The following is a 26,739-nucleotide window of genomic DNA, read 5'->3' on the forward strand; positions in this document are numbered from 1 at the left end:
CCCGTCCCCGGGGCTCACAAATGACGTCAGCTGATGTCTTCCCCTTGCTGGCTTCCGCCTGGCCCCTGACGGCCCCGGAGCAGGCTGGACAAGATCACCAGTGAGCAGCATGGGGGTCCGGGCACTCGACCATTTCCAGGCTCAGCGTCTCCCCCTCCGGGCTCCTCGCAGCACGCTCGCCTCTGAACGCTTCCTCCAGTGGCCACGAAGTGCGGGGTGTCGGGAGCTCTGCCTGATTGGAGCCCGGTGCCCCGTCACAGGAATACATTTTATTACGTGCGCCAAGGTACGGGCCGATGTGCACCACCCATAGAAACACACGCTGCCAGCTGGGAGTCATCTGTGGGCGTTCTGCTGGGTAGCACCTGACTCTCTCCTGGGTGGCTGCAGAAGTGCCAAGCTTACAGGGATCACAGGTCCATGGAGACTTTGAAGAGTTAAGACCCTTAGCTGACCACCCCCATGGCTTTTGCACAGCATTTCTTACAGCCCCACTGAGGTTGGGGGAGGGGATCAGCGCCAACTGTCATGGGACAGCGCCCCATTCCCATAGCACCTGCAGACTTTTGGAGGTTTTCTTTTGCTGCAGCTCTCCTATCTCGTGAGACCCGCTCCAGGCGAGATCCTGCTTCTGACAACATGTGGTTGGGTGCTGATCCTTACTGACAGCCCCGGGGAAGTTTGCTCCTCTTGGCATTCGGCTGTAACTCTCCCAACTGAGGCCAACTACCACCCGCTTGACCTAAGGCTGGCAACTAGAAATAACAAAATCTTTGCTCCAGGGGCCTTAGAGCAATCTCAAATCCACCCCCCAAGAGCAATGAACATTCCCAGAGCTGTCTTGACACAACCACGTGTTCTCCGAGCCAGGATCTTGCCTGGAGTGGCTCTCACCAGCCAGCGGCTTCCGGCATTGGCAGGATGTCTGATGGAGGCCTCAGAAAGTCAGAAGATGCTACCGGGAGCTGGGTAGGGAGGTCTCACTCAACAGTCACTGCTAATCCTGGTATCCCCTTGCTGAAAGGAGGGGGGGAGCAGCTGTGATGAAGGGAAGGTCAGTGAACAGTCTTCCTATGCCCGAACCCCGACAGCCGACGGTCAGGGCTCCCTATATCTGTCCCTTAAGACCAGCTGAAATTCTTTTAAATTGTGCCTGGTTCTGTTACAGCAACTGAAGGAGTCAGGTTAAAGCTTAAACAGTTACAGGTTTATTTGAAGAAGCTTATAAATCATATGGTTGCAATGGCTATTGTTCTATTTCTTAACTGCTAGCAAAATATAGATCTTAAAAATGGTTACAAAGAAGATAAAGATAGAAAAATAGAAAGAATGGTACCAAGTAACAGCTTACTCTTTCTATGTGTACACTTAAGACAGAGGACCACATTCAGGTATAATTTTTACCCCCTTCTGTGCCTCTCGACTCCAGCATGTCAGGCCAGGGCTGGTCCCTCAATTCCTAGGAAAGACGAAAATACTATGTCTCCCCATAGAACCTCGGGAGGTCAAACACCTAACCCGACCAGCAGGTAGAGGGTAGAATGACACTCAAAGTGAGTGTGTTGCTGGACCTATCTTATATACTCATGGGGTCACATATTTCTCTTTCTTATCTGTCATGCCAAATGGGGCTGGTCTGTCTTTTGTGACACCAGTTCTTACAAGGGAGTTGTGAACTTAATTTACACTTGTAAGAGAGATAACTACATTGGAAGTACTGGGCATTCTTTTCTCAGTGGGAAATTCCTCTCCCAGGGACTGTGTGTGTGTTCGAATCAACATAGGTGCCAGCCGGGCACTTCTCGCAGCCTCGAGGCCAGCTTATTGCCTTAATCGCTCTCTCTCCACATATCTGTTTTTTTCAGCTTCTCAGGATCACATGAGCCAGCATAGACTATGCTGATTTTACTGCTCCTTCTCTGCCCTGTATGCTTCAGAGAGGCAAATAAGATGGATGAGATGGGGGGATACACCCCCGCAGTCTAGCTGTACCCTTTCTCTCTCTCTCTCTCTTTCTCTTTTCTCTCTGGCTTTGTCTTCACAGCGAGTTCATCCAGCAGAAAATATGCTAATCATGGACTCATTAGCATAAGCTGCAACATCATTAGCATATTTTTCTGCCCTTTCTTTTTGCGCAAGGGGTTTTTGCGCAAACAGAAACAGTGTGGATGTGGGGGTTTTTTTGCACAAAACCCCCGTTTTGTACAAGATCCTTATGCCTCTCTGGGACACGCATAAGGATCCTGTGCAAAATGGGGTTTTTACGCCAAAAAAAAAAAAAAAAAATCCACACAGCTTGTTTTTGTGCAAAAACTTCTTAATCATAAAATCATAGAACACTAGGACTGGAAGGGACCTCGAGAGGTCATCGAGTCCCGTCCCCTGCCCTCATGGCAGGACCCAGTACTGTCTAGACCACGGGTTCCCAAACTTTTTGACATGGGGACCAGTAAATCTAATCATGATCTTTTGGAGGACCGATAACAGTCATTTGCATATTTGCATATTCATTAAGCAACTGATGAATATTCAACTAAGTTGTTTCTGGTCCTCCCAAAGCCCCCAGTGCCAGCGTTAGCAAAGCTTTTGATACAATCACCCACAATATTCTTGCCAGCAAGTTAAGGGAATATGGATTGGATAAATGGACCGTAAGATGGATAGAAAGCCGGCTAGATGAGGGTTTCCCAAACTTTAGTTGGAACCCGGGGTTTTTTTCAGTACTGTTTTTTGCAGCCCCAAAATATAAACATATATAAAAAAGAATTAAAAATGAATAAATTTTCAAGCTTGGGGGACCCAGCGCCTCATGGGCACTCCAGGAAGCAGGAACAGGAGCAAACTGGGGGTAGGGTATCTCCTTGCGCAAAAACAGCTTGAATAAATCATGCGAATGAAGTGTGGCAAAATGCTAATCCACGCTTTATCTGCATAGGCTCTGCCAGCAAAGCCGGCTGTGTGGACGTAACCTCTCAGTCTCTCTGTGGTGGTCAATGAATTTTGGAGAGTTTCGACTGTTGTTTGGGTCCATCTGAACCCCTTCTGGGGCTAAGATGAGGTACAAGAACTCTGTGGAGGTCTGATCAAATGCACACGTCTGTAGCTTGTTGGAAAAGCCAAGCTGCCGTAACTATTCCAGACAGGAGCAGGGTAGCTAGAGAAACTCATTGTCTGCCTAGGTAGCCTACTACATACTGGTCCAATATGGGAGTACAGCTATGAAATGGTAGAAAGTGGCTGTGGCATGGGTCAACCAAAAGGGCATGACGAAATATTCCTATTGGCCACCGCAGATTTGATAGGCAGTCTGCCATTGTACTCTTCCCTGATTTGCACAAAACTTTATGCCCCGCAAAGGCAGCCTGTTGTGCCATCCAGTCCCTCAGGAATCAAGAGCGGAAGGTGTCATTTCTTAGACTCAGTGCACAGTAATGAATGCCGAGACGGAGACTGTCTCCTATCGTTTTGATCAAAGGTATCCTGGTGCCTGACAGAGAAATTGTCTGGTGGTCTAGGTCAGCATTTCTCAACCAGTAGTATGAGTAACTCGAGAGAAGTCCGGGGGGGATGGGGTACGTCAACACAGCTGAAATTCGGCAAAAACTGAATGTTTGTTTTAAGTTTTACAGCGCTTTATGATGTTTGTTCTTCTTACACCTCAAAATGTCATCCCCCTCCCGGCTATGATTAAGTTGTTTAAACAAATGTGTTACAATGGCAGAAAAAAAATGTGTGTCTGAAAACTATAGGTACTCGGAGTACTTATTTTTTTTCAAAGGGGTACTTTATAAAAAAGTTTGAGAAACACTGGTCCAGGATTTCCGGCCGATGCTTCCAGAGAATTGCGAGTGAGGGTTCTGACATGAGGTCGGGAAGGAATTTTCCTCCAGGGTAGATTGGCAGAGACCCTGGAGGTTTTTCGCCTTCCTCTGTAGCATGGGGTACAGATCACAGCTAGAGGATTCTCTGCATCTTGGGGTCTTCAAAGTATTTGAAGGCTTTAGTATCTGAGATATAGGGGAGAGAATTATTCTGGGAGGGATGGGTGAGATTCTGTGGCCTGCACTGTGCAGGGGGTCAGACTAGATGATCATAATGGTCCCTTCTGACCCTAAGGTCTATGAGTCTATGAGTCTATGTCATCCATTCTTCCCAAGGATTTTTTTCCTCACTCAGCTGTGGTTCTGACAGTCACAGTCCCCGTGAGAAGCTAGATTGGCAGCATTCTTCTTTTTTCAAGTGGGTTGTGTCTACACTGGGCCACTTATTCCGGAAAAGCAGCCGCTTTTCCGGAATAAGCTGTGAGCTGTCTACACTGGCCGCTTGAATTTCCGGAAAAGCACTGACAATCTACTGTAAGGAATCAGCTACTTTTCCGGAAAAACTATGCTGCTCCCGCTCGGGCAAAAGTCCTTTTTCTGGAAAACTGTTCTGGAAAAGGGCCAGTGTAGACAGCCCAGTACTCTTTTCCACAAAAAAGCCCCGATCGCGAAAATGACGATAGGGGCTTTTTTCTGGAAAAGCGCGTCTAGATTGGCCACGGACACTTTTCCGGAAAAAGGGCTTTTCCGGAAAAGCATCCTGCCAATGTAGACACGCTTTTTCCAGAAATACTTATAACGGAAAACTGTTCCGTTTTAAGCATTTCCGGAAAAAGGTGCCAGTGTAGACGTAACCCTGGAGTTTAGCTGCAGCTTTATGGAAATTCTGACTATGTAGCTGCTGCCAGATGAGCCTTTTTGAGATTCTCATCCTGGGACAAGATCCCCTGGATTCCCAGTTGTGCTGTCTGTGCATTTCTGAAGGAAAACAAACTTCTTGCACCTGCCCTGAAGTGAGCTCATTCATGGAAGGCCAACTATGAGATACCGAGGATGAGGGGAAAGTGCAGTGCAGGAATCACACCTAATTGCAATGTTTTCTCTGTGCCACTCAATCACGGGCTTCAGAGGAGCTGGTCGCGCTATTGCTGAGCAAGACGATAAGGGGAAGAGTGACTAGCTCTTTTTCACACAGCGCACAGTCAACCTGTGGAACTCCTTGCCGGAGGAGGTTGTGAAGACTAGGACTCTAACAGGGTTTAAAAGAGAACTAGATACATTCATGGAGGTTAAGTCCATTAATGGCTATTAGCTAGTATGGATAAGGAATGGTGTCCCAACCTCTGTTTGTCAGAGGGTAGAGATGGATGGCAGGAGAGAATCGCTTGATCATTCCCTGTTCAATTCACTCCACTGTCGGCAGACAGGATACTGGGCTGGATGGACCTTTGGTCTGACCCAGTGTGGCCGTTGTTATGTTCTTATGGGCAGAGTGGCCTTGGGTGGATCTGCAAGACCCCGGCTGCCTCGGCACGTATGAAGGAGGTAATTGTCCTTGGGACAACGAGGGGTAAGAGGGCGGGATCCTGCAGGGGCACCCCACGAATGTGTAACTGGACCTTCCTGTGCTAATGGGAGCTCCCTGCTCAGTCCCTGCTCCCTTAATGGGAGTGTTCCCATTAAGAGCAAAGCAAGAGGCCAGCTCTTTCGTGTTGTTCCTTGGAGTCCAGCGCTGGGATTGCAGGCTCTGTGGGTCAGGATCGAGGCCTGCCAGAAGCCCAGGGTGGTGAGGAGACAGCTGGGGGCTGTGTCTTAGGAGTGATGATGTGTCAGGTGATTCCCCTCCCGCCCCCAGCGGTTAATTTAATTCATTCCCATCCTGCTTGTTCTCTTGCTGATCCGAACAAGCGACCGGGCCTTTTTCCTGTACAATCCCCCTCTGGGAACTAGCAGCCCACGGCAGGGGGCGGGGGGGGGGGAGGGGGAGGAGAGAGGGAAGAGGGGGGTGCTCCTAGGCCTCCCAGCCGGATCTGTTGACTCCGGAGTACGATTTCAGCTATTTTGCTGCATGAGGGAATTTTCTCTCCCCAGCCTGGAATCAGCCAGTGAACTGAAGAAGCCCAGCATGGCCCGGGCTCTGCTTCCCACCGCCGCTGCCCGGCTGCGCCTTGTGCTGGGGAGTGAAGTCTTGTGGAGAGGTGGCAAGATCTGTCTCATGCCTCCACTCAGTGATAGCTTTGGCTGGCTGGGCCCAGGACCAGCCGGTGGATTCTGCTGTGGTGTGTAGCCTTCAGGGCGTTGCTGGTTGCAAGGGAGGCGCGGGAGGGGGCCGTGTAAAGACAGGTTAAGTCCACCTTTCTCCCTCCTGGACTATCTCGACTTCCTGCCACCATGTCTTTGACTCTAGAGAGAGCTCTGTTAGCTGGCTGCAATAGTAGGGCTGTTATCTGAGGGGGTGGGGCAGCTGCTAGAGGACTCTGGGTGGGTGTGCATTGCCCATTCCACTTGCTAACCGGGAATTACACTGAGCCCATGCAGCTTTCCTTGCCTCCTCCCCCATCGCTGCACTACCTCACAGGGCTTGAGTAGGAGGAGAAGTCTATAAAATCATGCCTGGTGTGGAAAAAATGAATAAGAAAAAGTCATTTACTTATTCCCGCAATATAAGAACTAAGGGTCACCAAATTAAATAAAGAGGCAGCAAGTTTAAAACAAACAAAAGGAAGTTTTTCTTCACTCAGCGCACAACCTGTGGAACTCCTTGCCAGAGGATGTGGTGAAGACCAGGACTTTAACAAGGTTCAGAAAAGAGCTAGATAGATTCATGGAGGTTAGGGCCAACAATGGCTATTGGCCAGGATGGGTAGGAACGGTGTCTCTAGCTTCTGTTTGTCTGGAAATGGATGATAGAGGAGGGATCATGTGAGGATGACCTGTTGTGATCCCTTCCTCTGGGTCATCTTATTGGCCACTGTCGGCAGACAGGATCCTGGGCTAGATGGACTTTTGGTCTGATCCAGTCTGGTCGTTCTTCTGTTTTTATTTCACTCTAACCCTGAACTTACCAGGTCCAGCCACCCTGCCACTTAACCCTAAAACCTCTCCAGAATTGGAACATCTCAGCTCCAATTCCCAATCCTAAGACCTTGACTATAAACTTGATCCTCCCAAGTTGACCACACAATCCTACCTTTTAAACCAGGGGTGTCCAAACTTTTTTCAAAAAGGACCAGATTTGATGAAGTGAACATGCGTGAGGGCCGACCATTTTGCCTGACATTCTTTGAACCATTAAAATTAAATGCAAATTAACTATTTTATGCAAAGTTTATTGCAAACGGCATACTTTTCATTTCGTCACATGGATGACAAATCTAAACAGGTGTTAAATCCCTCTGCCTTTCATATCTGAAGGCCAGATGAAAAAAAAATCCAGGAAGCTGAAATATATGTCAGGAACATTGTAAAGTACATGACATATTATTGGTAATACAGGTTGTCTGTCAACTTTTAAGTTAAAAAAATATGAACAGGAACATAACACCAAGTATACATGTTGTGTCCAAATATATTTATAACTGATTTAGACCAACTGACATTAACTGAGATTTTACAATGTATTCATCTCAATACCTATGGATTCGTTGGGGGCCATAAAAGATAGATATTGCCAAATTACCTGGGGGGCCTTATTAAACCGGAACACGGGCCGCAATTGGCCCGCGGGCCGGACTTTGGACACGCCTGTTTTAAACACTTGAAACCAACTCCTACCACTGTGTGCCCACCATGTCCATCCTTGCCTACCCAGACTGTCAATTCATCACACCCCACCCCACCTGCTGAACCCCGTTCGCCTTATTATGTTGGAGAAATAACAGCAAAGGCACCAGGTAATGGTGGCTGGATCCTCCTTCCGATGAGATCTGACACCACAGCGCCATGGGGGGTGCTGCAAGTTCTAACTGAGGGAGTTCCCTGTTGTGGGCGGGATCTGATCTTTATCTGTCCTTTCAGTGCAATTGCCCACATTTACTGGCCTCCTGTCTCTTTCGAAAGTGTCTGAGCCTCTCTTCTTGCCCCACCCCCAATGAACCTGGCTCTGAGGAAGTCCCAGCTCTCTGTGTGTGATGCTGAGATGTGCTGACCTCAGCCTTCCAAATGGCTTCAGGAAGCTGGTGTTGGCTGCCCAGCCCCTGCCGGAGTGGGGTGGAATTGAGCCCACCACCCGCTGCTCCATAGGTGGATGACCTATCCCCAAGTTCACTGGAGATCCTACCCCACCTTCCTACCTTCCGCTGGTCCCTTATCCTGACTTCCTAATAGGGGAGCCCGCTCCATGCCTGGGGCAGCCTGTGTTGGCTTTCCAGCCGCTCCCAGGGTTGGTGGGGCTCAAACTCATCACCCTGAGTTCTCTCAGCTAATGCCGTATCCCCCTAGTCCACTCAAGAACCCATGCCCCATCCCTACCTTCAGAGTGTCCCTCATCCTAAGTTGGCTGTCTGGATTCAGCGCCGAGCAGTGCTGGGTCAATGTGCTGACTTGGTGCTTAGTTTGTGGGTTTTTTTTGTTTATTTACTAGGTAACCTGCTTTGATCTGTTTGCTATCTCCTATAATCACTTAAAATCGACCTTCTGTGGTGAGTTAATAACCTCGCTTTTCTTTTGCCTAAACCAGTGGGTGGGAAACATAACCCAGGGGCCAAAGGCTGTTGCATGTCCCTCTCCCCATTGAAGGAGGGAGAGAATTTTGTGAGCGTACACTCAACAGGGCTCTGCGCAGCGCAAGACGGTAGAATGTGGGGTTTACCCTCCAGAAGGGGTGCTTGCTGGGGAATTAGAAGTTGCCCACACTGGTGCCTTCCTATGCAAGGGCTGACTAGAAAGCCTTTATACAACTGTAGCTTAGTGTGCTGCTACCGTGTCATGATCACTGGTGAAAATGGAGGTTGACAGACTGTTACAGCGATACTGTGTGAGAGGGAGCCCAGGCTGGTGTGTGGAGGGGCTCAGTGGTACCCCAGTTCCTGGTAGCACCTCGGGGAGAACCCATCACATCAAGTATGGAAGAGAGTGAATCGCCCATTGGTTTTACGTGCCCCAATATACTGCTGTTGTGACTAGTCATACTGGCAGGGTTTGGAGAGAGTGAATAGTTCGTGAGAATTGGTGACCCAGGAGAGGTTGCTGGGCTGACTCACTAGAAGTCACATGCTTTGTTTAGTGGGCTAGAAAAGATTAGGCGAAAGAATGTGCTTTGGAGCATCTACATTCTCCACAAAGGGAGGGTCCCCTGAAGTTTAGCTGCTGATTCCTCATTACCATTTCTTAATTCTAGGTAGCCAGAAAGTCTCAGCTTGACAAAGCCCTGGCTGGGTTGATTTAGTGCAGGCCCGTCAAACTGGCGTTTGGAGGGCCGCATGTGGCCCGATGGAATTTTTTTGTGGCCCCCAGAACATTTTTATAAAAGAATGAAGTGCGGCCCGCTGGCCACTCAGAGCACGTGGCCAAGTGCCTGCTTGCAGCCAGCTGGGAGCTCTGCACTGGACTCTTCAGCGGGTGCTCACAGCTGGCCGCTGTGCTCACACCCCAGCACCTCAGGTGGCAACGTCGACTCTGGGACCCAGGTATTAGGTTCGAAGGGGGCTGGGAGACCCTGGCTCTGGGGGTGGGGGGAAGCATTAGGTTGGGGGGGGCTGGCTCTGTGGGAGGAGGGAGGCATTAGGTTGGGGAGGCTGAGAGTGCCTGGCTCTGGGGCAGGGGAGAGGCATTAGGTTGGGGGGGCCTGGTTCTGGGGGAGTGAAGGGGGATTGGGCTAGAACGGGGGTATGGGAGTGCCGGGCTCTGGGGGAGAGGAGGAGGTTATTTTCTTAATATTTTGTTTTGTATTTATTTATTCCCAAATAAAATCACAAAGGCTATGTCTAGACTGCAGGCTTCTTTCGGAAGAGGCTCTTTCGAAAGATCGCGTCTAGACTGCAGGCGGATCTTTCAAAAGAGCAATCCGCTTTTTCGAAAGAGAGCACCCAGCGAGTCTGGATGCTCTCTTTCGAGGAAGCCCTATTTACATTGAAGAACGCCTTCTTTCGAAGGAGGAACTTTCGAAAGAAGGCGTTCTTCCTCGTGAAACGAGGTTTACCACCATCGAAAGAAAAGCCGCGTTCTTTCGAAATTATTTCGAAAGAATGCGGCTTGAGTCTGGACGCAGGGGAAGTTTTTTCGGGAAAAGGCTACTTTTCCTGAAAAAACCCCTGAGTCTGGACACAGCCAAAATGTATATTCATTTTATATCAATAAATGTCAATTTTTTGCAATCGCATGAATAATAATATCTTTATGCAAAATCTCGCACTTACAAAGTATCTGAAATTTTCACAGAAGCCTGTTCTATTTGATTTACCGTGGTCTATACTTGCTTTTATTTCAACAAAACAAGTTATGAAACATATACAAAATGTAAAAGTACCGTACATTTATATTTACATTAAAAATGATGTAAAATTATGTTTTAAAATTTATTTAATATGAGCAAATAACAATTTTACACATCAAATGATTGTTATATTATAAAATATACCTTAAAACATAATCTATAATAATAAATAACTATGACTTTCCTTTGGTGAAAGAAAGTACATTTTCTTTGGTGGCTTCTGCCTTCTGCCCCCCCCCCTTTTTTTTTGCTTGACAAACCATCTGGGAATCCTAGATGTCCCTGAAAACAGTAGGCTTTGAGTTTGACATGCCTACTTCAGTTGGTCCTGCCTTGGGCAGGAGGCTGGACTTGATGACTTCCTGAGGTCTCTTCCAGCCCTAGGAATCTATAAATGCCCTATACCTATTGTAACACCATATGAAGGTGCGTTTGCTTAAGAGCTACTAAGATGAGTGGTTTTAGATGAAAGCAAGCCTGCTTGTGCCAGGAATCTATCAAACAGAGGAGCCACGTCCCCCCTGGTTTATTCCCGACTCTGCCTGGAGAAAAACAGTTCCGTTCCCGTGCCTTTGGGTTCCGAGAAACCCCGAGTAACAAGCCTAGCCGCCCCCCCCCCCTGCAAGTAGGGAGGTCCCCCTATCCCACAATCCACCGGTCCTGGAGCAAGTAGGCTGAGAGCTGATTGGATCACAGAATTCACCATCCCCAGAGGAGCCATTTCAAATTTGCAGGACTAGTTTGTGGGGGTGCTGTGAGCATCATGGGAGCTCTCCATGGTCCTGTACCATTTAGCCTTTCTCCTTCCCATGAAAGGGTGGCGAATTGTTGTTTGCACTGGCAGCTGGGTGGGCAAACATCCTGCCTCTGTGGCTTCTATTCTCCCATTGCCTGAGAGCAGAGTTCTCTCTATTTTTTCAGTTCCATGTGATGAATGATTTTTGTTATATGGAAGGGGTGTTTAAAACATCACACATGGCAGGGCTGGGCTGGGCTGGGTTGGGGCCAGGGCAGAGGTGTTATGGCAGGTCCGGTGCTTGGGAAGAGGCATCTTTTTCCTCATCCACAGTGGTGAGTGCCTCTGTGGTGCTTAATAGGCAGCTGTGTGGCTGCAGGGCCATGCACCATAGAGGGGATGTAGCCTGCGAGTGCCATCAATAAAACAGCCAACTTTCTGAGACCCCATAGTGCGGACGGCTCTTCCTCCCTGTCCACCAAGTGTTCTTGGGAGAGGAGGCACTTTAGTGGGTTAGAGCCGGAGGCTTGGAGCCAGGACTCTGAGATTCGTTCTCAGTATTGGGAGGGGAGTGGGTTGTATTAGGTTAAACCAGAGGAGGGTGGGGTGGCTGGGAGTCGGGACTCCGGGGTTCCAGGTCTGGATCTGGGTGCAGCATAATCTCTGGGCTTCCTCATTTTCTTCTTCAACCTCCTGAGCTGCATTGATTCCCTACATCATATTTATTCACCATTAGCTCAACACTTGACACCCAGCCCCCAACACACACACACACACACACACACCTCACCCCCTTTTCTTCTTCTCAACACACACACACACACACACACACACACACACACACCCCTCACCCCCTTTTCTTCTTCTCAACACACACACACACACACACACACACACACACACACACACACACCTCACCCCCTTTTCTTCTTCTCAACACACACACACACACACACACACCTCACCCCCTTTTCTTCTTCTCAACACACACACACACACACACACACACACACACACACACACACACACCTCACCCCCTTTTCTTCTTCTCAACACACACACACACACACACACACACACACACCTCACCCCCTTTTCTTCTTCTCAACACACACACACACACACACACACACACCTCACCCCCTTTTCTTCTTCTCAACACACACACACACACACACACACACCTCACCCCCTTTTCTTCTTCTCAACACACACACACACACACACACCTCACCCCCTTTTCTTCTTCTCAACACACACACACACACACACACACACACACACACACACACACACACACCTCACCCCCTTTTCTTCTTCTCAACACACACACACACACGCACACACACACACCTCACCCCCTTTTCTTCTTCTCAACACACACACACACACACACACACACACACCTCACCCCCTTTTCTTCTTCTCAACACACACACACACACACACACACACACACACACCTCACCCCCTTTTCTTCTTCTCAACACACACACACACACACACACACACCTCACCCCCTTTTCTTCTTCTCAACACACACACACACACACACACACACACACACCTCACCCCCTTTTCTTCTTCTCAACACACACACACACACACACACACACACACACACACACACACACACACCTCACCCCCTTTTCCTCTTCTCAGGGGCAGCTCACCAGCCTCATCAAAACCAGGGCTCTGACGCCAGACTCAATACGCTTTAGTGCACTGGGGGTGGAGGAATTGCTGAGGTAGGGCCAGTCCATGGGTTCCCAGCAGGTTAATTAGCAGGATCCCCATGGAGGACTCGGCAGGCGCTAACAGGAATTGGATCTTTTTGCGTGCAGGGAGGCTTCCCCCCAGCAAGATGTTATCAGATTTGCCCAATACTCTGGGGTATGCTCATTTATTAGGATTCCTCTTATGGGACTGGGGGAAGGTTAATCATTCTATCAGGCTGTGTCTAGACTGGCCAGTTTTTCTGGAAAATCAGCTGCTTTTCCAGAAAAACTTGCCGGCTGTCTACACTGGCCGCTTGAATTTCAGCAAAAGCACTGACTTCCTACTGTAAGAAATCAGTGCTTCTTGCGGAAATACTATGCTGCTCCCGTTCGGGCAAAAGTCCCTTTTGCACAAAACTTTTGCGCAAAAGGGCCAGTGTAGACAGCTCAGATTTGTTTTCTGCAAAAAAGCCCCGATCGCGAGAATGGCGATTGGGTTTTTTTTGTGGAAAAGCGTGTCTAGATTGGCCACGGACGCTTTTCTGCAAAAAGTACTTTTGCGGAAAAGCATCCGTGCCAATCTAGACGCTCTGTTTTGAAAATGCTTTTAACGGAAAACTTTTCCGTTAAAAGCATTTCCGGAAAATCATGCCAATCTAGACGCAGCCTCAGTGTGCTGTTGGTGCTTATTTGTGCTCTCATATGGAGCTGAATTCTCCCTGCTGCCAATTCCCCCTCCCACTGGAGCTCTCCTGCAGGAACTAGGTTTCTCAGGATGGGGTTCTTCCCACCTTAGCAACACACACAGACACTCACACCCACTAATCAGAGCACGTCTGAGAGGACTGGGTACTCAGCACTCACAAGCTGATCCCCTCATATGTCCCTGGACTCAGCTGGCTGGGTTCACAGCAATGCCACACTGCACCCTCATGTGCCTTTGGACTCCGTGGGCTGCATTAAACAGCACTTTAAGTGGCCATCCTCATATGCCCCCAGGTTCAGCACCCCCTATCCCCACTTTCACACCACAGTCATTCACTGGTAAACCACACGATGAGCAAACCCCACAGGATTTTGAGCACTACAGGGATCTTTAGCTTGGGGACGAGAAGCGTTGTGGCAGAGCGAATGGGGAAGCGAAAACAACACCCCTTAAGGAAGAGTGAGTGAAAGAGAAAGAAAGAGAGAGAAGCAACCAGCTTAACAATGAAAGTGATTCATATACAGTGAGCCAGCCAGACACACAAAACAGTTACAATATTAAATCTAAATTGAAACGGATTACAAATGTTAGGGCTAGCAAACCATATAACAGTTTACACAGGGAAGAGTCAGGAGGCTATGCTTAGAGAGAGGTGGGGGAGGGGGACAGGAAGAGAGAAAGAGAGAGAGAGAGAGAGAGAGACCTCACCACTCCATGGAACTTGCACTGATCAGGATTTCCAGATGTTGATGGGAACTGGGGGTCCAGAGGGCAGGAGACGAGCAGAGCAGAGCCCCCAGCACGATGAGACAGGAGATAAAGATGTCTCAATGGAACTGATGCAGTTTAACTCCAGGGGTATGGCTAGACTACATGCCTCTGGCGACAGAGGCATGTAGATTATGCTACCTGGCATAGGAAAATGAAGCAGCGATTTAAATAATCACCGCTTCATTTGAATTTAAATGGCTACCGTGCTCATGCCTCGTGGGATGAGGTTTACCGGGGCGGTCGACAAATGCCTTTGATGTCGACTGTGGAGCGTCCAGACTACTGCGCTGTGCCGACAAACAGCTGATCGGCTCAGCGTGGCAGCCATTTTAATTTAAGTTGCCACTTCACTTTCCTATGCCGGGTAGCCTAATCTACATGCCTCTGTCGCCAGATGATTTAGACAGTACTGGGTCCTGCCATAAGGGCAAGGAACTGGATTCGATGACCTCTCGAGGTCCCTTCCAGTCCTAGTATTCTATCATATGATAGCTATGATCACCCTGGTTATGGGTAATGTTCCTTGAACAAGCCCACAACGCAACTAGGCAGTTTCAGTATTTTGGATGTCAATAGGATTATTACTAGAATTGGTCTGATAATGACTGTAGGGGTAAACTGAGGCAGTTCATGGTATTCTGCTAAGAACTCTCATCTAAATTCTAAATTATGAGGCCAGGCTTGAGAACAAACAGAGCAGGCAGTTAACTCTGGTTGCCCTGGCAACCACATTCGAAAAGGGTCGTATCAAAGTGGCTGGTACTGAAACAAACCATGTGGAAGTTTTTCTCTCATTATCTTCTTTATTCCTAGAAAACAAGCCTGAATCTCAAGGACTGGGCCAATGCAAGGCAGTAATCACTCTGCAAGAGACGCATTATATTTCCAGCCGACAAAGTTGCCATCAACATGTCTTTTGTTTATGTTGGCTTATTTAGCTTGTTAGGAATAACTACCTGTATTAATGATAAGATGTTTAATTGGCAATGGGCGGAGATACTGTGTAACCTTCATAGTTTATTGGCTAATGTGCTCCTTACGTCTCTGCTGCTAGACCTATCAAATCACTTCCACTCCGCCCATCTACTGCCTATATAACCTAAGGTATATTTTGATTTAACTAGTGCTCTCCAGGTTAACCCCTGGGTGGTACTCCACTAGCGCTGTTGTACAATAAATCCTCCGCTTGTTTTCTCTGCATCCAGAGTGTCTGGAATTATTCCCTACACTGACTAATTTGGGTGTGAACAGGCCTGGGTTCATTAGCATCTGGAGCAGAGATTTCTCATCAGGCTGTGCTTCTCTGCTTCCAGTATCCCATAGTTCAGTGCAGTTCCTGCTTTGGAAGAGCTGGTCTCCATTCTGTATGCTAATGAGATGTCCCTCTGCTCTATCTTCAATGCAGATGAGGCTGGGGTGTTTTCTTAATTAGTTTAGGTGTGTCTTCTCTGGCTTTTTCCTTGCTTTGTCTGATTCTAGCAGAGGCCTAGGTGAAGGGGGGGATGGTTTTCCATGAGTGACACTTCCTGGCTCCCCAAGAGCACAGGGCTGGTAGGTAATACAGAAAGTGGAATGGCTGAACTTTTCATTCACTGCACCCTGGGCTGGGCAAGTCCGGAGTCTGCTCCTGCAGGACACACAGAGAGTGGGGTTAACAGCAGGAGGGGTGGGGCAGGAGGGGGAAGTGAGCTCAGACTAGGCTTGCAAACAGAGGGGAGACCTGCCGGGCTCAGTCTTTGCAGATAGAGCACTAGAGGGCACTGTACTGAAGAGTGTGGTGAGGAGGCTTAGGAGAGGGTGGTCCCCAGAAGTCAGGCTTAGGAGAGGGTGGTCCCCGGAAGTCAGGGTGCCCCCTGTGTTCTAGCAGTAGGGGGCGCTGTGCTGCTGAAGTTCCCGTGTTTCCTGACATCTGTAACCCCCAGGGCCCAACGAGCAAGGTTCTGTTCTACTTCCCATAAGAGCCCCCCCCCCTTCGGCACACAGGATCCCAGTGACTACTGGGCAGCCATACCTCACCCCAGAGCCAGCTGCATGTCATCCCTTCCTCTGCTCCTTTCTCTTCTGTGACATGACAGGCTGCACACCCTCATCTCCAATCCAGCCCCAAGGTTGGGGGATAGGTTGGCTTAAAGGGTTTGGAGAGACATGGGACCCATAGGGCTGCTGCCCTTTCATCCCGCTACAGCTCACCTGCAACGCTTGGTTTGTCTGAGAGCAGCACGGCCAAGAACACACAGCGCGAGGTGTGCGGTGCTGTCTCTGCTTCGGGGCGGCCGGAGGCTGATGCGCTCAAAGTTCTGCTTTGTAGGGTCGTCGCTGGGCCACTGCTTTGTGCCGCCTTCCCGTGATGGGTTTCCTGCACGGAAAATGAACACACCCCACTGCCACCGAGGAGGGCTGGTAGGGACGGGAACGTCTCACATCGCAGAGGCAGGGGTGACTGTGAGCCGGCTTGGAAATGGCTACCATCCTGTATGGTGATAGGAGTTGGGAGTCCAAGGTCGGTCACCGGAGCTCAGGGGGGAATGATCATGCTCAGAAAGCTTAGGTTGGACAATGGAGCTGGAGGGTGTGGGGGGAGGTGTGATTGGGGTTGGGAGCCCAAGGCCGGCCACGGGAGCGAGAGGGGCATGATTGGAGTCAGGAGGCCAAAGTCAGCCACCGGAGCCTGGCACGGCTGATTGAGGTCCGGAGGCTGAGGTTGGCCACCGTAGCCTGGGGGGGCGTGATTGGGGTCAGGAGGCTGAGGTTGGCCACCGTAGCCTGGGGGGGGCGTGATTGGGGTCAGGAGGCTGAGGTTGGACACCGTAGCCTGGGGGGGGCGTGATTGGGGTCCGGAGGCTGAGGTTGGCCACCGTAGCCTGGGGGGGCGTGATTGGGGTCAGGAGGCCACGGTCAGCCCAGGAGCCAAAGGGAACATGATTGGGGTCAGGAAGCTGAAGACAGCCACTGCAGTTCGGGGGGGGCCGTGATCAAGGTCAGGAGGCCGAGGACAGAGGGGTAAAGGGGGCATGATCAGGGTCTGGAATCCGAGGTTGGCCGCCAGAGCCTGGAGGGGCATTATTGGGGTCAGGAGGCCGAGGTCGGATGCTGAAACACAGGGGTGGAGGTGACTGGGGTCAGGGGGCCGAGGTGGGCCCCTGGAATCCAAAACAAATGTGATCAGGTTTGGGAGGCCGAATTCCACTGCAGGAACGTGGGGGGTGGGGAGGAGGGTGCGATTCGGGTTAAGAAGAGGCCGTGGTCGGCTATGGGAGAACAAGGGGTGTGACTGGGATCAGGAGGCACCGAGATTGACTGCCATATCCTGAGCCGAGGTTGACCACGGGAGCCGGGGGAAACACGATTGGGGTCAGGCGGGAGAGATCGGACACTGCAGCCCAGGAGGGCATGGTCAATTCAGGAGGCAGAGTTTGGCCACTGGAGCCTAGTGGAGCATGATAGAGGTTGGGAGTCCAAGGTCGGCCGCTGGAGCTCGGGGAGGAATGAGCATGCTTGGGAGGCCGAAGTTTGACACTGCAGCCTGGAAGTGAGGTGGGGGTGCGTGTGATAGGGGTCAGAAGGCCCAGGTTGACTGACGGAGTCTGGGGACATGGTCGGGTTCGGGAATGTGTCAGGGGGCCGAGGTCAGCTTCCAGAATCCGGGGAGTTGTGATACAGGTCGGGTGGCTGAGGTTGGCTGCCAGAGCTCAGGCAGGGCTGTGATCAGGTTTGGGTGGCCATGGTCGGCCACAGGAGTCCAGGGGTATGTGATCGGGGTCAGGAGACCGAGGTCGGAAGCGGGAGCCATGGGCGGAGCGTGATCGGGTTTGGAACACCGAGGTCAGCCGCCACAGCCCAGGTGAACTTGATTGGGGTTAGGAGGATGGCTGCTGGAGCCAGGGAGGCGGGATCATGCTTGGGAAGCCGAGGTTGGATGCTGGAGTACGGCGGGAGGTGTGATCGGGGTCGGGAGCCCAAGTTTGGCCACCAGAGCCCAGGAGGGTGAAATCGGGATCAGGGGGCCCCTGGAATGTGGAGTGGTGTGATCAGGGTTGAGGGACCGAGGTCAGCCACCGGAGCCCGGTCCAATGCCAATATACATCCCCCCCCCCGGCTTTTCTAGTCCGGGGAAGTCAACCAGCCTCACACACCAGGGCTCGGTCTGCACTTTGAACATGCTTTAATGCACCGGGCCGGGAGGAAATGCAGAGGGAGAGTCGATCCGTGGGCGTCCAACCCCTTCGTGGGCAGGATTCTCGTTAACGACTCGGATGGCGCTAACAGGAACTGGAGGCTCTTGTCTGCAGGGCGGCTCCCCCCAGCCGAGGACTGGAATTGCTCCGATCTTCAGGCCCGGCCCCCTGTGCTGGGCAGCTCCGGAGTTTACTCCTGCGGGACACACAGCGAGCGGGGTTAACAGCAGCGGGGGGAGCTCAGACTAGGCAGGGTTTGGTCTGTTTGCAAATGGATGGGGAGACCTGCAGGAAAAGCCAGGGCTGCAGGACTCAGTATGGGGTGCTCAGCCCTTACAGGCAGGGCTCATCCCTGCACGCCAGGGGGCGCTGTGCTGCAGAAAGCAGCATGGGGGAGGGGCTCAGCAAGGTGCTGTTCCCCCAGTCAATTCTTCCCCCCAGGCAATGCTGTATTCGAACAGCAGGGGGCGCTGTGCTGCACGAGTTCCAGAGTCTCCCAGCATCTGTGAAGCCCAGGGCCCAAAGTGCAAAGTTCTGTTCTGCCTCCCCTACGAGCCCCCAGCACACGGGATACGCAGCGGCTATTGGATTCTCCCTCAGTCCCTGTGTGGGTTCCCCTGAACCGTTACACAGCAGCTGCGCCTCTCTCCAGAGCCAGCTGTGTTTCTTTCTCTCGCTGCCTCCTTTCTCTTCCCCCCCTGTTCCAGCCTCGCTCCTGGGGAGCCCCTGTCACCCTGCGCTGGTGACTCTCCATCAGAGGCAGCAGGGTACGGTGCTAGGGAAGAGCTGGTCCATAAGGGAAGCCAGTTTAAAAAACAGCTCCCTTTGTGGACCAGCTTCCTACCACTCCACGGTGCTGTCTCAGAGGCAGTAGCACGGGGCAACAGCAGCCCCTGTCCGGGTTGGATGGTCTGAGCTCCCGGACCCAGCACAAGCCAGAACTGAGCAGCTAAAAAATTACTGATGGGAAGTATGGGGGGAGAAATGCCGGTAGTCCCGTGGTCACCAACCAGTAGATCGCAAGCTACCGGTAGATCTCAGGAGCTCTAAGAGCAGCTCTTGAGTCCTCTCTGAACTGCGCACCTGCACAGTGCATTTACATTAGATTTCCTCATGTAATGTAGGCGGGGCTTCAAGGAAGGGGCGGGGCAGTAGATCTTCGCCTGTTCTGAGACTTAAAAAGTGATCTTGGGTGTAAAAAGGTTGGAGACCACTGTAGTCTATAGCATTGACCTATATGCTTTTGCTAATCAGTTAATTGACTACACCAGGGCTATTCAACTTTGGAAGCCTCGGAGGCCACAACGATACTCATAGCGCATGCCGAGGACCGCAACTTAAGTGTGGTTGCATAGACATGCAAATCTATGCAAAAGCTTCTTTCACACTGATGGGCATGAATACAAAGATTAAGGCAGGACGACACAATACGCAGGCCCCATTTCAGTCAGTTCTGCTGTCGTGAATCACATGCAATATTGACCCGATTGTCACCCATATGACAGCACTGTTAAAGACCAGGAATGTAACGACGAACAGAAGGCCGTTATAATGGCGACTTTTTGGTTTCGGCTCCCGGCCACGTGTTGAGTCACACGTGAACCCAAACTGCACCGTGGGCTGTAACCAAACGGGCTGCGGGCTGTATGTGGTCACCTGTTGAGTAGCCCTGGACGACGCTGTTACATCCCCATACCACACTAGGGCTGTGTCCAGACTCAGGGTTTTTTTCGGGAAAAGTAGCCTTTTCCCGAAAAAACTTCCCCTGCGTCCAGACTCAAGCCGCGTTCTTTCGAAATTAATTCGAAAGAACGCGGCTTTTCTTTCGATGGCGGTAAACCTCAATTTACGAGGAAGAACGCCTTCTTTCGAAAGTTCCTCTTTCGAAAGAAGGCGTTCTTCAATGTAAATAGGGCTTCTTCGAAAGAGAGCATCCAGACTCACTGGATGCTTTCTTTCGAAAAAGCAAGCCGCTTTTTCGAAAGTTCAACGTGCAGTCTAGATGCTCTCTTTCGAAAGAGGCTCTTTCGAAAGATGCTTTCGAAAGAGCCTCTTTCGAAAGAGGCTTGCAGTCTGGACAGCCTAGGCATGTGGGCTACATCTCCACAGTGCCAGCTTTCAAAATAAATCGCTATCCCAACACGTCCATTACGCTGCGTGGAACGAGGTTTACAGGGACGTCAGAAGAGCCAGCCCGGTCTATTTCGAAATCACGGGCGCGCTTAGAAGACGCGGAATAGAACCCTGCTGTGTAGACGTAGCCTAGAAGGCTCCATGGAGACGGGAAAGTGACCTGGGGTCCTTCCCCTCAGTGGGGCGCCAACGCTAGGAGTGGGCTGAGGAGCAGGCTCACAGGGCTGGAGAGCACCAGGCCTTTCCTTTCGAGGGCTGCTAGCCTCTCACCCCACTGACGCTCACCTGTGAGGCTTGGCTTCTTGCCAGCAGCGAGGCCACGGCGCTGCAGCGCTGGGCGAGGGGCATCTCCTCAATCCGGGAGGACCACAGTCTGATGTGGAAAACGTTTTGCTTTATGGGGTCGTAGCGGGGCCACACCTCTCCCCTGCTCTCTTCCTCTTGGAACGCCCTGGTGAGGAATTCCACACAACACAGAGGTTAATAGCCGGGCTTGGAAAGGAAGAGAACCCGCTCCTGCAGCCTAGCTTGACGAGGCCCCGAGGAACCCGCTTGCAAAGTTTTCCAAAATGGCTGCCAACCCCTGTTCTTCCCAATGAAAGTGAAGCCAGAGGCCACTTGCTAGAAAACGTGTTTCCTTGAAGAAAAGTGGGAGTGTTTGGGGGAGCAGCCTGATGAAAGAAGCAGGGGATTCTCCCCAACCTACAAGCCGCGGGGGCTCGGATTTGAGTTTTCTGATGGCAATTTGGCTCTGGGAGAGGGGCTTCAACTGACAAGATGAGCTATTTTCCAAACACGCCCGTCCTTTGCCGCAGCATTGGGGCAGCTCTTCCTGCAAGTCGTGATCGCCTGACTAAAAGGTGCCTGCGGCTCTCCTGGACTGGCTCTAGGGACAAGAGGATTCTGGGGGATTTCCTCACCCGCTCCTGGCAAACTCCGCGTTGTACTCGATCACCTTGCAGATGAACAATTCCTCCGCGTCCGTGTGCGTGCGGTTGGCGCCTTCCAGGAGCCCCAGTGTCCCAAACTGGTAGGGCAACTCAGAGCCATGCGGCACCCCGGCCCACTCGGGCATAGAAAAGAAGCTGGGGCGCTGGTCGAAGGAGTAGACGTACACAGGGCTGCCGGCCTCCACCTCCCGCTGGGCCATCTCGGCCACCGGGCACACGATGAAGTAGTCGCCCAGGATTTGTTCCATGGCCCATCGGTACCGGGCCTCGCCTTGACTCGCCCCCTCTTGGCTGTACCGCTGTGCCACAGCCTGGACGGCCTCTTCCGGCGCCCCGGGCACCACCAGTCTCACCACCTGCAGCAGCTGCTCCAGGCCGACGTTGCTGGCGTTGTCCAGGTTGAGATCGGGGAAGTCCAAAAGGAGTACGGAGGAGCCTTCGTTGGGGGTGAAGCCGGTGGCGATGGGCATTCGCTGGCTCCGTTTCGCCTGCAGGAGCCGGGGGGGTGTATCCAGGAGGAAATCCCCATCGGGTGTTGGCACGAAGTGCAACCCCACCAGATCGTTGTGGTTGGCGACCGCCTGTTGGTGTTTGACGAACTCCCCGGCTTCCTTCCCCTGCAGGCAGCCCACCAGGGCTGTATCATCGCTTGTGGCACAGCCCATCAGCTGGCCCAGCCTCCGGCCTCTCTCCTGGGCCTCCTGGAGTGAGGTCCAAGTGCCTGGAGAGGTGGGGGATCCGCTCTGCAGCACGGCGCGGGTGAAGAGAAACTGGCTCCCCGGGGACAGGAGATGGAAGCCGACCGACACTGCCCCAGAGCCCTGGCCGGAAAGCATCAAATGGGCTGGGTCCCCCCCGAAGGCGGCCACGTTGTCCCGCACCCAGCGTAGCGCCAGGCGCTGGTCCCACAGGCCGGCGTTGCCCGGGGCGGCGGGGGGCAGAGCCAGGAAGCCGAGCGCCCCCAGCCGGTAGTTCATGGAAACCACGATCATTTTCCCATAGGCAGCTAGGAAGCGCCCGTCGTGGATTTTGAGGGAAGCTGCGCCTAAGTAGAACACCCCGGGGTGGATCCAGACGAGGATGGGAGCAGGCGCGGGGGGCCGCGGGTGGGGCACCCAGACATTAAGGAAGAGGCAGTCTTCGGACTGTGGCATTTTGGGTGTGAGTAATTTGCCATCGGGGTAATCAGTAAGCGGAGGCTGGGGGCAGGCGTGGCCGAAACCAGTGGCCTCCAGGACCTCGCTCCAGGGCTGGTGGGGAAGTGGTTTCTGGAAGCGCAAGGGCCCCAGAGGGGGCTGGGCGTAGGGGACCCCCAGGAAGGCCGTCACTGAGCTGGAGCCGACTGGGAGACGCTTGCCCCGGATGGGGCCGCTGGTGGTGAGCACCACGGTGCCGTCATCATCGGAGCTGAAGCAAGGGTCCGGCCGGGAGAGGAGGAAGAGGAAGGGAAACAGAGGGAGGAGTCCCAGCATCGCGGCAGCTGGAAGGGAAACCGCCCAGAACATGTTAGGGTGCATCTTCACTGCACCCGTAGCTCGAAAGGGAAGATGGGTTTTTTTTCCTCTAGGGGGCACTGGCTCCTATCTAGAACCAGGCTGGGTCTGGACCAGTGGTCCTCAACCTTTAGAGGCTGCGGGGCGCCAGGGGGCGTGGCCGTTCGCTTGCCGGGCGCCAGAGGGCGGGGACACATGCACCGCGCCCTCCCCCCCCAAGCCCGCGGGCACCGTGTTGGGGATCACTGGTCTAGACTACACAGTTCTTCCGGAAAAAGATATGCAAATTTTGAATTGCAATTTGCGTATTTTTTTCCGCATTGTTTTTTGGAAGTCTCCAGTGGGCCAAATGTGGAGGAAAAAAGCCCTCTTTCGGAACATCCCTTCTTCCTCTTAAAACGAGGTTTACAGGGATGCAGAAAAAATGCATCTTCTCTTCTGAAAAAAATTTCGGAAGAGCAGACACGTTCCTGGGATGCGGCAGAGTTTGGCGGGATACCAGAGGTATCCCGGAAAAACTCTGAGGTCTGGACATACGCCCAGACACTTTAATATCCACAACAGAAGGGAGTTCTCTAAATCAACCTAGAACCTCATTAGCTAATAGAATGCCCTGGCCTTTTCAGTTCGTGCTCCAACTCCATGCTGAGTTTCCAGCCATCAACCATCAGAACATAAGAATGGCCACACTGGGTCAAACCCAAGGTCCATCTAGCCCAGTATCCCGTCTGGTGACAGTGGCCAATGCCATGTGCCCCAGAGGGAGTGAACAGAACAGGAAATCATCATAGGTAATTTTTTATATGGGTCCCAATTCCTGCTGTTGTTCTATTTACTCCCTTAGCCCCTCTGACTCTAGGGTAGGAGAGCTTAGGAGGCTGCACTCGTGGGTTTTCTCCCCTGCTCCCAGTGCGGGGTGTGTGGAAAGGGTACGAGATAGGTAATTATTTAGATGGGTCCCAATTCCTCCTGTTTTTCCAGTTATTCCCTTAGACCCTCTGGACTTATCTCGGAAATGATAGAGCTCCGGGAAATACAGACTCACCTGCCTTTCTCCTCGGCGCCATCTGCAGTTCAGCACGATGGCGAATGGGGGGTGCTGGAGCCAACACGGCACCTCCAATGCTGAGAACAACAGCCCAGGAGCTACCACCGGGATTTATTAATCCTCCAATCTGTGTGCTCATTAGGCTGTGCACACACAGGGGGAGGGACGTTGGGGTGGGACAGTGGTGGAGGAGTCATGGGGTTTGGAAAGAGACACCCACGTGGGTAAATAGTATTTTGAGTTCTAGGAAGAGAATCTTTGTGATTAATGTGGCACAGCCTCCTCTGGGTACCTGGTGCAGTAAAAAAAAAAAAAAAAAAAAAAAATTACTGGGCAACACCACCACCTATTTTAGGGTATAAAATAAAAAAGCAATAATTTACTAGTTTAAGTATTAAATGTATTAATGTATTTTAGAACGATGATTCATTGTGCTCTGCCAGGCACCCTTTCTGAGAACAGGAAGGAATAGGCTAAATGCACCATCCGTCAAGGTGCACCAGCCAAAATTTTTGCGTTTAAAGCTGAAGGAATCCTTATGGGTTTGATTTTACATTTCAAAATTTGCACTGTAAAATCAGTAAAACGGGAGGATGATTGTTTTCTTTACATTGTCATTTAATGTGCTGGTATAACAATTTACCTTGTGTCTGGATCACACAAAAAGAAATCAATCCTGTTTTTGTGTGTGAATCAAGAAAAGAATGTGTAATAAAAAATAAGGGGAAAGACCTTCACCACATCAAATGTTCTAAAAAAAGAGCCAAAAACACATATAAAGGCACCAAAAAATTGCTGTATGCCCCTATCAAAACGTGAATAAAAAGCAAATTAACAACTCTAAAAAATATGATAAGCACTTACTGATCAATTAAAACAAAACAGCTGTAACATAAAAAAATTAAACCACGCACTTATCAAATGGCAATTAATAACAGCATAATGGGGTAGAATTTACTAATCCCAATAAAAATCAGCAGTCCTGTTGCACCTTAAGCTACATCCACACTGCAGTGTTATTTCTTTTGAGTTCGCCTGTTATTTTGTAATATAATGGACTCGCTATTCTGATATCCTTGTAAACCTCATTCCGCAAGGGGTAAGGGACGTTTTGGAAGAGTGGTTTATTTTGAAATAAGTGCTCTGTAGACAGCACCAAATTTCAAAATAAGCTACTTTGAAATTAATTTGAAATAAGCTACACAAATTGCGTAGTTTATTTCAAATTAAGAATGCAGTGTAGATGTATGGAGACTTTTATATATATATATATATATATATATATATATATATATATATATATATATATAAATGATAAACTTAAAAAACAACAAAAAATCCGGTAGCACTTTAAAGACTAACAAAACATGTAGACTAACAAAGACTAACAAAACCCCACTTGGGTTTTAGCCTCTGTCGACAAAGAGCGACAAGAATGATTAAAGGTCTAGAGAACATGACCTATGAAGCCAGGCTTCATGAACTGGGCTTGTTTAGTTTGGAAAAAAGAAGATTAAGGGGGGACATGATAGCGGTTTTCAAATATCTAAAAGGGTGTCACAAGGAGGAAGGCGAAAATTTGTTCCTCTTGGTTTCTGAGGACAGGACAAGGAGTAATGGGCTTAAAGTGCAGCAGGGGAGGTTTAGATTGGACATTAGGAAAAAATTCCTAACTGTCAGGGTGGTCAAATATTGGAATAAATTGCCAAGGGAGGTGGTGGAATCTCCCTCTCTGGAGATATTTAAGAACAGGTTAGATAGACATCTGTCAGGGATGGTGTAGACGGAGCTTGGTCCCGCCTTGAGGGCGGGGGGCTGGACTCGATGACCTCTCGAGGTCCCTTCCAGTCCTATTATTCTATGATTCTATGATTCTATGATTCTAAGAGCGTCTAGACTACATCCGGTTCTGTTGACAAAGCAAAGCGCTTTGTCGACATGAGAGTATAGATGCAAAGGACAGTGTAGATGCAATAACGCTTTCTGTCGACAGAACTCTGACAACAAAAGACGTTATTCCTTGTAGAATGAGGTTTACCGCTGTCGACAAAACTGCCGAGTTCTGTTGACGTTATGTCGATAGAACTCCGTGGTAGTGTAGATGCAGGTATAGTTTTGTCTACAAAAGTCCACTTTTGTCAACAAAACCCTGTAGTCTAGACACAAGGTGCCACAGGACAACTCATTGTTTTTTTAAAGTTAGAGACTAACATGGCTCTCCCTCTGAGACTTTTAAGACCAATAAAATAACTATTATAAAAAGGGGCTGATTTCCGTAATTTTGGGATCCCATTTTGCAAACCTGGAGTATTGGTCCAAACTCAGTCTACTTGGCCAATAAGTTAATAAAAAGAGCAAACTGGTCATTGTAGCAATTTTGGTAGAATTGGTGTATGTGTGTGTATGTATGAGTGTGTGTCTATGAAAGCATATGCTGGCTGCTTTACTGTTGTATTCTTAATAAAGGCAGGGTATTTCCTTTTCCCCTAAAAAAAAAAAGAATCCGTGTGCTTCTTAGAAGCATAACAGTTTTGGTGGGGAATCAGGGATCCTATGTTCATAGAAAAGAGAAGTGGAATGTAGAGGATGGGGCTGAATGGAATAACTGGAGATGGTGTTTAGCCTGGTGACCAGGGTCCATACCCTTTGATAAGAGAAGGAGCAAGGGGATTTTCACAGGGAGGCAAGGCCGTGAGTTGGTTATTGCGAATGTGAAGTCCAGCATTCGCTGCCTCCTAGAACCCCTCTGCAAGGA

The 26,739-nt window shown here is 50.5% G+C and overlaps 1 protein-coding gene across 1 annotated transcript; it reads right to left on the bottom strand.

The window, feature by feature from the left end:
• Positions 1-18,300: 18,300 nt before the first annotated feature.
• Positions 18,301-24,159, bottom strand: LOC102453489 (acetylcholinesterase-like). The gene is made up of 4 exons (XM_075913973.2): positions 23,982-24,159; positions 21,414-22,923; positions 20,779-20,944; positions 18,301-18,556 (listed from the first exon to the last, which is right to left on the bottom strand). Exons 1-4 carry the CDS (start codon positions 24,121-24,123, stop codon positions 18,551-18,553), a joined length of 1,824 nt encoding a protein of 607 aa, XP_075770088.2. The 5' UTR covers positions 24,124-24,159; the 3' UTR covers positions 18,301-18,550.
• Positions 24,160-26,739: the final 2,580 nt, after the last annotated feature.

The sequence above is a fragment of the Pelodiscus sinensis genome, chromosome 19, assembly GCF_052426305.1.
Source record: "Pelodiscus sinensis isolate ZL-2025 chromosome 19, ASM5242630v1, whole genome shotgun sequence".
NCBI classification, from domain to species: domain Eukaryota; kingdom Metazoa; phylum Chordata; order Testudines; family Trionychidae; genus Pelodiscus; species Pelodiscus sinensis.

Coding starts and splice junctions, on each gene's coding strand:
- LOC102453489 (XM_075913973.2), bottom strand. CDS start 24,123: ATGAGCACACAGATTGGAGGATTAATAAATCCCGGTGGTAGCTCCTGG. Junction 22,924..23,981: donor GGCGCCGAGGAGAAAGGCAG/GTGAGTCTGTAT, acceptor TTTCCCTTCCAG/CTGCCGCGATGCTGGGACTC. Junction 20,945..21,413: donor GCGGAGTTTGCCAGGAGCGG/GTGAGGAAATCC, acceptor ATTCCTCACCAG/GGCGTTCCAAGAGGAAGAGA.